The 12,292-nt window shown below is 42.4% G+C and overlaps 1 protein-coding gene across 1 annotated transcript in view; it reads right to left on the bottom strand.

Annotated features, from left to right (window-relative positions):
* Positions 1-6,879, bottom strand: part of ERMAP (erythroblast membrane-associated protein (Scianna blood group)) — a 13,852-nt gene extending 6,973 nt beyond the window's left edge. Inside the window, exons 1-6 of the mRNA XM_006886608.1 lie at positions 6,801-6,879; positions 6,217-6,555; positions 5,607-5,622; positions 2,890-2,990; positions 2,163-2,195; positions 445-477 (exon numbers count right to left, since the gene is read on the bottom strand). Of these exons, the coding sequence (XP_006886670.1) occupies positions 445-477; positions 2,163-2,195; positions 2,890-2,990; positions 5,607-5,622; positions 6,217-6,555; positions 6,801-6,879 (601 nt within the window). The remainder of the gene's footprint in view (positions 1-444; positions 478-2,162; positions 2,196-2,889; positions 2,991-5,606; positions 5,623-6,216; positions 6,556-6,800) is intronic.
* Between the last annotated feature and the right edge of the window lie 5,413 nt (positions 6,880-12,292).

The raw sequence follows: 12,292 nt of genomic DNA, 5'->3' as shown, positions 1-12,292 counted from the left end.
CCTTTGCATAGTCTATGAAACACAGATAGACATTCCTCTGGTATTCCCTGCTTTCAGCTAAGATCCATCTAACATCAGCTACAATATCTCTAGTACCATGACCCCTTATAAACCCAGCCTGGACTTCTGGCAGTTCTCTGCTGATGTGCTGTTCCAGTCGTTTTTAGATAATCTTCAGTAGACTCTTGCTTGCATGTGAAATCAATGAGATTATTCTATAGTTTCCACACTCAGTTGGGTCACCTTTCTTTGGGATGGGAACAAATATAGATCTCTTCCAGTCAGTTGTCCAAGTAGTTGTTCTCCAGATTTCTTGGCACAACTTGGTGAGCACAATCCAGGGCAGCATCTGTTAGCTGAAATATGTCAATTGGTATACCATCTATGTAGGAAGAAAAAAATATGCCATTTGTTCCCTACCTCTTACTCTGTACTGATAATTACCTTTTTCTTTTGCATGATCTTCAAGAAGATTTTCTAGGGGAAAGAAGGAGAAAAAAAATGAGATTCTATGCCAGTGCCTGAGAACCCCTAATTCCTATGGATTTTACCTGTTCTTGAACCTGCCTGCCAATGTTTACCTCTCCCTCCTTCTCTCTGATCCAAGTTCTTGTCATTTTTCATCTGAATGACAAAAATAACATCCCAAATTCTGTCCCATCCCTCAGCTCCCTCTGTTCTCTTCCCAACACTGAAGCCAGAGAGAGTTTCTCAGAGCACAACTCTGATCTGGACATCGCTGGTCAATGTTGTACCACCACTCCACTCTTAGAATGATGGGTAACATGACAAGGTCTCATACAATCTAAAACTAGTGAAAGGGTTCATAATAGAAGGTGCCTGATAGTGGGGGAGAAAATTACAGAACACATTCAAAAAAGTCATTACCAAAAAAATCCAAACCCACACTTACTGGCCTAACTGGGATTGGGGAACCTCAATACTATAACTCCTTTGTTCCCTGGGACTGAAATCCCTCCCATCATTCCACTTACAGTAAAAAAAATGGTCAAACCTATAAGGTGATAACACCAGGGAGGAATGTACTCCTTAAAACAATCAACCATACAAAATCTAAAGGACATTTTCCCAGAGAGAGCGTTCAGAGAACAGGAAGGGCTAGGAAAGAGGGAGGACATGGGAAGGAAATGGGAACAATGCTGGGGATGGTAAGCTGTTTCGTGAAACATGATGTGTGTTAATCGCTGAGTGGAACACCAATTTGCTCTGTAAACTGACTTCGATCACAATTAAAAAAAAATGTTTAAGACAGTTACTGGCAGGTCAGTTTCACTCATGGAAACTCCATGTGCTTCAGAGACTTGTTTTCAATGACTGGTTTTTCAGAAGTAGATTTCCAGGCCTTTCTTTCAAAGTGCTTTCAGGTAGATGTGAATCTCTGATCTTTCAGGTAGCAGTAAGGCATTAACCACCCACTGTACCACCCAGGTTCTAGCATCTGCTAACCAGTCTCAATGTCCCTCACTTCTACACCTTTTCCGCTACTCAAATGAGCACTCCTCTCTTCTGTTCATATTTATTTCCTCAAGTTTCTTTCTATAAATGAATTTTCCTTCCCTATTCACATGACCCATGACTGCACATCCTTCAGACCTTATCTCCACTTCCTACGGAGAGACCTCGTGGTCCCTCAAACTTGATGGATCCTTCCTGCTTGTAGTCTTCACAAGTCCTGTGAACTTTCTTTTCATGGCGTTTATCCCAGTTGTAGCTTTAGACTTGTTTGTGTAGTCACTTAATTTTTTAATATCTCCCTGACTACACACAAAGATGCAGGTGAGCACAAATGTTCACTCTGATGCACCACTGTTACTTCAGCACCTCACATGGTCTCAGGAATTCAGTAGTTATCAATTATCTGTTGAGTAAACAAAGTGCTTCCCTCACATTAAACCTGCTTGAGACTCACAGAATAAAGCCAAGCAACGAACATACAGGGTCGGGTAGGGAGAGCAGAAACCAACAAAAACCTAAGCAAGCTGGAAGCGAGAGTCAATAAAACTGGAAAGAAGAAATTCGAACTGCTATCATCAGCATGGATTGGAATTTTTCAGGTACAGAATTTAGAACAATGAGTATTAGGAGTGTAAACATGAACAAATTAGAGAAAGAAACATTCTCACCCTTCCCAGGACACTTACCTACCTCCATCACTTGTTCATAAAGAAGTTTTTCTAAAAGGGAAAGAAATCAGTCAGAACATATTTTTGGAGTTTTTTGCTGTCCTTTTTTTTTTTTTTTTAAGTGGGCAGTTGTCCAGAAATATCCCAAGTTGCATGCATAGAACCTCACTCCTTGCCACTGTGGTTATGTGACCAGTTGTTAGAGTCAGTTCCAACTCGTGATGACCCTGTGTGTATGTGTCTGAGAGGGGAACTGTTTTCCACAGAGCTGTCATGGTTACGACCTCTCAAAAGCAGGTCCGCAGGCCTTTCTTCCAAGGTACCTCTGGGTGGATTCAAACACCAACATTTCAGTTAGTAGCCAAGCACTTAACCATGTGTGTCACCCTGAGATGCCTTTGAAAGAATTAGAAGGTCCTCAGAGTCCTTCAAATGGAAAGAAGAGAATTGAATCATGTGACATTTGAGGCGCTTTCCAAACCTAAAATCCTGTGGAATGTGGATATCCTTATGAGGGGTTTGTCCAAAAGATGTAAGTGCATTTCTTGATCAGTTCTAGAGCTGGCATGCTACTTTTTCATTTCTCTGCTCAGTTTCTTAACACCCTCATCAATGTGAGTGACCGGAGCACGGCTCCACTGGTTTTCTCCCAGTCAACTTGCTAGCTCCATCCTGGGGACAAGTCACATGTTCCCCCCACTTGCTCCCTGCCTTTTCCACTGGGCTCCTTTCACCCCTCTGTTACCTTTTGCTCTTCTTAGCTTCCAGATGAGGCAAATGCCTGCCATGATGACAAGCCCCAGGACAGGCAGGATCACAGCCAGCGCCAACGTGGCAGAGGAGATCCTCTGTGGAGATGGAAGCGGGGCTGAAACAAAAACCACAATGGTTATCGTCAGATGTCTGAGGGTTTCTCTCAAACCCAGGGTCCCACTTCAGATGACGGACAGCTCAGGCATATTCCAACTGTTCTTTCATCACCTCTAAGGAGCTGATGCAAACACTGGCAATGGTCTTCATTTCTCTCATGAACTTAAGCAGGCGACTATCTCACATATTTTTTAAACTTATCCAAGTGACCATGGATGACTTTATAGATGTGTGAGATGGTCATCTCTCTTTAGTGGTTTAAGTGGGTTTTCCGGAACACAGTAACTTAAACTCAGCTTCTCAACTACAACCATGTGGTTCAACCCTATAACTCAAAAGAAGATTAATCCAGAGACTTCTTAGAATTAGAAGAGCTCTCCTCAGAAATCACCTAGAGCTTTTTCAGGGGCACTCTCGACTTCACTTTTGCCATGAAGTCAGCAACCTCTCTGCCCTGAGATCTATCAACAGATTCAAACTTTTATAGTTTTATAGTAGTAGGTCTAAGTGCTAGGCAGAAGGGAAAAGGTAAAGGAAGAAATCAATAAATTAGAGAAGAGGGGGAAAGAACAGAAGAGGCCCTGGGACAGTTGGTGCACATGCTGGATTGTGAGTCCCTGCTCAGCCACTGTGTGACTTTGGGTGAAGGCTCAAACTCCTAGAAGCCTGATGTGTCACATCTGTAAAGTGAGGACATAATTCATGCTGAGTTGTTGATAGGTTTAAATAAGTCAAGTATATACAAGCACTTAATGAGGGGAAGGGAGCTCTGATGCTATGGTTTGTATGGAGTAGCACTGCTAAATCAAAGGCTGAGCTTGTCTGGCAGTTCAAATCCACCAGCAGTCACCTCCCATGTGATTTACAGCCTCGGATACCCAACATGGGAGGATCAGCTATGAGTCAAATCAGCTTGATGGCAATGAGCTATGAGTAAGTGACAAGCAGTGACAGTGTAAGCTGGGGGAGGATATAGAGTGATAACAGGGAAGGGAAGATAGAATTAGCCTATGACTCTCACCTCCCTCTAGCCCCTAGGCCACAGTCTATCTTTCTTGACTCTAAAAACAACCTTTTCTACCACATAGCTCCATGTTCTAATGGTTTATAAAAGTTTCAATTCTAACTCATTCACTCAGAAAAATTCTAAGAAAATAATCACAATCACTTCTAAAAGTATGCATAGAGACATTCTTTGCACCATTAGTTATAATATGAAGACAAACAAAAAAATAATCCAAATGTCCACAGGGTTTTGATTAATTTTTTTATGCTTTAACCACATGATGAAATATCAGCCTTTACAAATTATGTTGCAGAGAATGAGCTAAGGACTTGGTGAAAAGTGTTCATGACATGGTATATGGTAGGAAAAGATACAAGAATATGGAAATAGGGGAGCTCTCGTGGCCTAGTGGTAAGGAGCTGCAACTACAATCCCAGAGGCGCACAGTTCGAATCCACCAGATGCTCTGCTGGGGAAGGAGGGACAATCTCCTCCTGTACCAGTCAGATCTGATTTGATGGTACACTCACACAAAAATAATAAAATAAATTAAAAAAAAAGAATATGGAAATAAATAGGTGCTCAAAGAACCATCCATTCAAGGAAATGTTAGCAGTAGTTCTCACTTATTTGTGAGATTATGTGTCATTCTCTGTTTTTGTTAAAATGTTCTGTGTTTTCTCAAGTTTTCTACAGTGAAGATGTTGAGAATTTCAAACTCTTGAAAGTTCTTTATTTTGTAGATTTTCTACTAGAGGATGCACTTTCTCAGAAACTACCAAGAATGGCAAACCTGACTTCTGTCCCAGCTTTTACCTGTGATGGCCATGGCGGCAGTCTTCTCTTGACCAAGGGCCACGTTGTGCATGGTACAGGACACAGTCCCCGGAGTGCTGTACGGGATTCTGCTGGACACCCTTGTACTGAAGAGGCCAGCTTCTTCCAGGACGTGGGCCTCTGACAGAGGAGGAAGCACCCTGCCTTGAGTGTCCTTCCACTCAGCCCAGGGTTTTGGAAACCATCCCACTGACCTACACTCCAGCTGGAACCATCCAGCGTTGTAGGCCTCCACGTGGATATAGGGATCAGAACCTAGAACTGAAGAGGAGAGATTGTCTGACTGAACCAGCCCAGAAATGGGCTTTAGGGCCTCTTGCCAAGGACCCATGTCCCAGCCAGAGCCCTCCTCTTTCTCCTGCAGCCTCCTCTGGCAAACAGGGAAGGAAGGCTGTGAAAGTCACTCTCACATGTTCCTCCTAGGAGAAGGCTCTAACTATGTCCTAATATCTCTCAGAATCTACTCATAACAGTTACTGCATCATATGATGCAGATTCCTTTGGACACCTCAGTCCCTCTCTTTTAAAAAGCTAATTTTCCCCCTCAAAGAATTCCATGTTTCAAAAAGTTTGTCTACTAACCACAAAGTATTTTAAGGTAATTGAAACCTTACCTTGGGTAGGGGGAAAGGAAAATCCCTCTTTTTGAGGTGTGATTATAAAGTAGATAATTTAATTTATGTGATTCTAAATTATGACCAAAAATAGGGAGCTGTATCATTCTGTTGTTTGTGCAGTGGAGTCAGAACTGACCCAAAGATGATGCTCCAGCAGGTTTTCAGAAGCAGTTAATTGTACTGGAGCAGAGCAGCTGCAGAACCCTGTGCCTTTGGGATTACAGCGCAGCACTAGGCCACGTGTGCTCCCCTGTATCATTCTAGGTAAATGCAAGATGTGGGTGTTTGGGGGCCTGAAGAGTTAGTTTAAGAATTTACCTCTACCTTCTTGGATTCTTATGACATTATGAGCCTCAGCACAGGACTCATTGTAAGTAAACCTTTGTTAACACTGATGTTCTGGTCCTTGAGGACATTTCCTTACAGCCATGGTGAGAAGTTCCTACATAACGGAGCAGAGAAGGATGGTCTAGAAAGGGAAGGCTATGGTTAAGCATCAGGCTGTGATTAAGGGTCAGACTGTAAAGGCCACTCGTGGTATTTAACTAGCAGTGTGTTCTTGATAGAAACATGGAAACTCTTCACCAGAAACACCTGGGCCAGGATCACAGCAGGATTAGGGTAAGCTGAAGCTGTGCATTGCACATGAAAGAATATTCTAGATCTAGAAGGTCAAAGTCTATTTTCCCTAAGCTCAGGCAGCTACCACAAGAGACTTTAAACGCCTCAAGCCCGCCCTAACCTGCGACCTCCAGGGTAACGCTGCCCTCCCGAGTCCGGTTGCGGATCTGGATCTGACAGCGGTACTGCCCTCGGTCTTCCAGCCGGATCCCGCTGATCTTCAGGGTCACAGTTCCCTCTGCGTCATCCCTCAGCAGCGCCGTCCTCCCCTTATATTCCGGCAGCAGATCTTCATCCCAGTCCTTCCCATCCCGGAACACGTGAACAGCCTGGGAATGCTGGGGAGGTGGGGAGCGCAGCCACCTCACCTCTGTGGGCACTGTGACTGGCCACAGGGACAGAGGGCAGGGCAGCTCGGCCGTGCCCCCTAGCGGGACCAGGAGGGACTTGCTGGCCTCCCCTGTGCAGAGTGAACAAGAACAGAAAGAGACGTGACTATCTGGAAAAGATGCAGAGAACAAGCGTGAAGGGGCAGGAGAACCCTGACACCTTGAGGGAAAAGATAGGTCATGGAGGGCATCAGAAAGGACTGGAGGAAGAGCAGAACCCAAGGAGGGATAAGGCCTCGAACTCTCAGATCTCCCTGTTCTTGTGGCCCCATCATCAGCTGATCTCAGACAGGGAAAGAGGTTCAAAAATTCCTACCTGACCACTGTGCCCGCAGCTGAAGAAAGAGGAGTGTGATGAGGCAATGAGAGCGTGAGGAGCCAGAGACACGTGCCATTTCCCTCCGAGCTAGGACAACAGACACAGGGAGACAGCAGAAGAGGATGGGTGAGCTTCATGTGAGAGAGGTATACCATGTACGCTAGAGTCAGACACACAGCTCTACTTTTTATTTGCCTACGGCTTTGTACTACTTCTCTAATACTGTATTATCTTTAAAATTAACATCATCATCATCATAATGAAGGAATGAGGATAGTGGTGGAGGTCATGTGAGGGTCCAAGGATGAGACACTGAGTGTGATTTAAAAGGTTTAAGGGAGGGTCTGGAAGGATAAGAACTTATGTCCAGAGCTAGCCACATCAACTTTATAGGCCTCTTGGCATTTAGAATGTCCAAGGCCACATATCAGAAGTGCTTGTGTCAAGCAATTCTGGACCCACACTGTAGCCTGGAATTCATCTTCCACTTTGACTTTTAAGAACAGAGTAATGAAGTTCTGCTATTTTCTCTTTTCTCCCCTCTCTTCTCAAGTCTGCCCCAGTCCTTGTCAACAACTCACTTACCTTCTCCCTCTAGGTATTTATCTATTGAGTCATTTCTTATAAATATTTGACCTTTTGCATTTGTATTTTTCACATTGTGTAATTTTGTCAGGGTTAGTACACATTAGCATAGATGAGTACTTCTTTTTTTGAGGCTGAATAATATTGTATTGTATGGATATAGCACATTTTATTTTAGCCACTCATCAGTTGGAGAATATTTGAGTTGCTTCCAGGTACATCTTGGGAAAAGCACAGCCATAGTACCCCTTGGAGAAAAAGATGGTGAGTTTTTGTCCCTCATACTTTGGCCATCTTTCTAGGAAAGGCTGTTCCTTGGACAAGAACATAATACTTGGAAAACTGGAGTGTCAGCAAAAGAGAAGAAAACCCCTGACATTGATTGACATGGTGACTGCAGCAATGGGCTCAAGTGTGTCAGAGACAGTGAGGATGGCATCAGATATGATTTGGTCTGTTGTTCATAGGTTGCTGAGTTGTACTCCACCTGATGGTACATAACAACAGCAACAATAATGTTGATTAGTGGTAAAGAGTTGTGCTGTCAACCCAAAGGCACAAGGTTCTATTCCATCAGCTTCTCCATGGGGGAAAAAAGTGGACAATCTCCTTTCGTGCTACTTATTGCCTATGAGAACCTGCTGCGGGGTTGGGGGAGGGTCAGCTATGAGCTAGCTCTGACTCAATGGTACACAACCACAACAACAATGTGGTTATGAGCATTTATGTACAAGTTTTGCGTGGATATATGTTTTCAATTCTCTTGGGTAAATACCTAGAAGTGGAGTTGTTGGGTCATGTGGTAACTTCCTCCCTTTCATCTTGAGAGCACTAAACCTAAAAATTCAGGCTCTGGAATTAGAGGAGAGGAGTCTTGATGGGGCAATAGTTAAGCTCTGAGCTACTAACTGAAATATTGGTGGTTGGAATCCACCACCCAAGGACTCTTCAGGAAAAAGACGTGGTGATCTCCTTCCATAAAGATTACAGTCTAGAAAACTATGGGGCAATTCTATCTCCTCTGTCAAATGGGGTTTACTATGAGTCAAAACTGACTCAACAGCAATTACAACTACAGGTAAAAACACTTGTAGTCATGTCTTAGCCTTGCCCATTTACTAGTTGTGTCCCAGGGAAAGTTATCTAGGTCTCTGGCCTCAGATTCTTAGTCTATGATAGGGAAACCTTCTTCACAGGGTTGAAGGAAGTAATACATGGGAAAGCATTTGCTACAAATGCCTGCCAGAAATAAGTTTTAAAGTAAATGTATTATTGTTGCTTTTGTTAAACTAGAAAAGACAATTATCCGTTGTAGACAAAGGTCCTTGTGAACATTAACTACTGGGATGCCCTAAAGGACCCCTTATTATAAAATTGTTTTCCCATGTATTTGCTACTGCCATTTATTCTGGTAGAAACCAGAACAGAACCTCTCTTGCCACAACTGGTGATAAGGCTTTACTTGTAAGCACTCCAGAAAAAGACAGTCTCTTAGATTCTCTCCAAGGTTTCCAATCCTTTCCAAAGAGAAGTTGTTGGTAAAAGCCAGGGTCCCCAAGGGCAAAGGTGGGTCTTTGGAAGGAGTAGGGTCTCACAAAATGAGGTTGAGAAACTAAAAATTTTTAATACCTTTACAAATATGATTTTCTCATGGCAAAGAGCATTATGGTTTATTATTGAGGTTTTATTTCATTGTGCTACATATACAATATAACCCTCCAATCTTGTTGCAAATGGAAACATAGCACAAGAATTTAAGGGTTGAAGTTTAAGTTAGAACATGTTTCTTGGTGTACCCACCTTGTTACAGTTAGTAGCTATTCAGAAACTGAACAAGAGAAATTACATAAATGAGAACAACTGTCTGTCATTTACTGGTTAAGAATAAAAGTAGTCAAGGTAAAAAAACAAAAAAAAAAGGTCATCAAGGGCCTTAGCCAAAAGACTCCCAACTAGAATATGGTTTGGCAGCACATTCTGGGAAAGTGTTGCCCAGCGTAATATGGAGTTCCAAGTTGAACCAAGGCTGCCATGATCCCATCTTTCTAGGTTCAGACCATTTATAAAACGGTCAAGTAGGGTCTCGGATTTCAGTCTTACCTGTACCCTTTTGTAACTGTGTAACCTTAGATAGTTTGGTTGGCTTCTCCAAGCTGCCTTTCGCTCACATAAAGAAATAAGTTAATAATAATAATACCTCCTTCCAGGACAGGGTTATGGTGATGATTCAGAGAAAATAGATGTGAACTAATTCACACCAGGTGCTGGGAATACAAAAGCAAATGGAATCTTTTCATCTTATTGTCTGTTTATCTAATGAAGACAATTGAAGTGGCTTCAAGAGTGTGTGGGGGGAGTCTCTTTGAAGCACATCTGGCAAGTTAATGATCAACAGAAAACTGCTTGTAGTAAGATGAAACAGAAAAAAGGATGAGGATGACATCAGAAACAGGGCGTTTGCTTTCAGAGATAAAATGATCAGAGATATTTGAGGTAAGACCATTGTTACACACTGGTTTGTCATTGTGAGATAGGCAGTAGAGTAAACTAACCTGCTTATCTACTACTGAACAGCTTTCACCAGGCAATTTAGTAATCAGTTTACAAATACATACCAGTTGTAGCCTGTTAATTTCACTTCCAGAAAAGAATCCCAAAGAAATAAAGATTTGAGTTGTTTATAAAAAAGAAACCTTGAAAACAAGAATTAGAAATTAGAATGGGGACGACCTTTTTAAGGCTTTTTTTTTTTTTCTTTACTTTAGTTTGGGGTAAGCATTTAAAGAGCACATTATATTGTCATTCAATGTTTGTAGCATTGGTTACAATCCCCCTTAATACAACAATATTCTTTCCACTTCTGCACTGAAGTCCCCCATTTATCCTTATTTCTGCCTCTTCCTGCCTTCTGAGCTCTGTTTTGGGGCAAGTACTGGTCTGTAGCTGATTGTGCTGCGGTGTATATCTCTCCTTGGTGTTGTTATTGTTAGGTGCCATCGAGTCACCTGCAACTCACAGCAACCCTATATACAACAGCTCTAAAGCCTGCCCTACCCTAAGCCAGTCTTACTGACTCTGTCACATCTAATCTCATTGCCCCATTTACTATGTCAATCAGTCTCACCTGGGGTCTTCCTCTCCTAACCTGTTCCTCTAACCTTCCAAGCATGAGGTCCTTCTCCTAGGACTGGTCCCTCCTGGCCACGTGCCCAAAGTATGTGAGACAGAGCTTGAAAATCCTAGACTCCTAGGAGAAACTTGCTTTCACCCTTTCCAAGACAGACTTGTTTTCTTTGTGGTCCACGGTTATGTTCAAGACTCTTCTCCAGCACCACAACTCAGAGGCATCAATTCTTCTTCTGTCATCCTTAGTCATTGTCCAGTTCTCTGATGCATTGCAAGCAATTGCAAAGACCTTGACCTTAATCAGGCACACTTTAGTCTTTTGACTAACGTCGTTGCTTCTCAGTACTCTGGAGAGGTCCCTGACAGCAGATTTTCCCAGTGCAATGCATCTTTCGATTTCCTGACTGCTGGTGCCAAGAATGTTGATTGTGGAACCAAGCAAGCTGTAATTGTTAACAACCTCAATCTCTTCTCCATCAATCATGGTGCTACCAACTGGCCCAGTGGTGAGACTCTTTGTCTTCTTGATGTTGAGCTTCAATCCGTATTAAAAACTTCAGTCCTTGACTTTCTGCACCAAGCACTTCAGATCCTCCTCAGTTTCAGCAAGCCAGGTTATGTCATCTGCATAACATAGGTTGTTGATGAATCTTCCTCCAGTCTTGATCCCACATTCCTCCTCATAAAGCCCAGTGTCTCAAATGTTCTGTTCTGCATATAGATTGAAATGCATGCCTTGTTCCATAATGTTAATTGTCACACATACAATGTCTAATCATTCATTCCTTTCAGATAGTCCTTCTTCCCTTCTCCTGTTCCATTGTAATGTTTATTACCTGTTCATTCTTTTCCTCCTATCTCTCCCCTGTGTCCATTCTATTTTTATAACAATGGTTTTATCCAATATTTGTCCTTTTGTGACAGAGATATTACACTCAGCACATTGTCTTCCAGATTCATCCATGTTATGGAGTGTTATAATTTTCCAGTGTTGCATAATATTCCATTGTGTGGACATACCATAGCTTTTCTATTCTTTCGTTTGTTGTTGGGCACTTGAATCCCCCAACAACAATAGCAAAGTTCAGTAAGTCAGCAATCAACCTATGCTGGCAAGGATATGAAGAGATTGGCACTCTCATTCATTGCTGGAGGGAATGTAAAATGGTGCAACCACTGTGGATGGCAGCATGGCGCTTCCCCAAAAAGTTGGAAATAGAAATAATCTATTTTGCTATCCCACTACTGGGAATATACTCTAAAAAACTCAGAGCTGTGACACAAACAGATATATGCATACTCATGTATATTTCAACATGATAATGAAGAGATGGAAGAAAACAGTGTCTTTTGAACAGTGGAAGTTAAATAAATCTAATTTACTTCTTTTTCCTTTTTCTTTTATGAGCTATACTGCTAGAGTTGTTGTTAAGAACTCCTTGCCTAACTCAAGGTCACAAAGATTTTTACAGTACTATGTCTGTTTTGTGCAAAGTATGCATCCAAAAATACTGGATAGTCAGTTGTTCCAGCACTGTTAAAAAGACAATCCTTTCTCTTTTGCATTGCCTTTGTACTTTGAGTTAGACACGTGCATATGGATCTATTTTTTATCTACTTTGTTATGTTGTGTTGTTGTTGTTATGTGCCGTCGAGTCGCCTGCGACTCATAGCGACCCTATGTTCAACAGCCCTAAACTCCACTCTGTCCTGTGCCAATCGCACTGTCTCTGACACTCCCATCCCAATTATCCCAGTCACTGAATCAATCCACCTCA

This window comes from Elephantulus edwardii, unplaced genomic scaffold (genome assembly GCF_000299155.1).
Source record: "Elephantulus edwardii isolate Elephantulus edwardi_28Jun2011 unplaced genomic scaffold, EleEdw1.0 scaffold00049, whole genome shotgun sequence".
NCBI classification, from domain to species: Eukaryota; Metazoa; Chordata; class Mammalia; order Macroscelidea; family Macroscelididae; genus Elephantulus; species Elephantulus edwardii.
The sequence above is the reverse complement of the archived record's forward strand: the minus strand, read 5'-3'. Positions and strand labels throughout refer to the sequence as shown.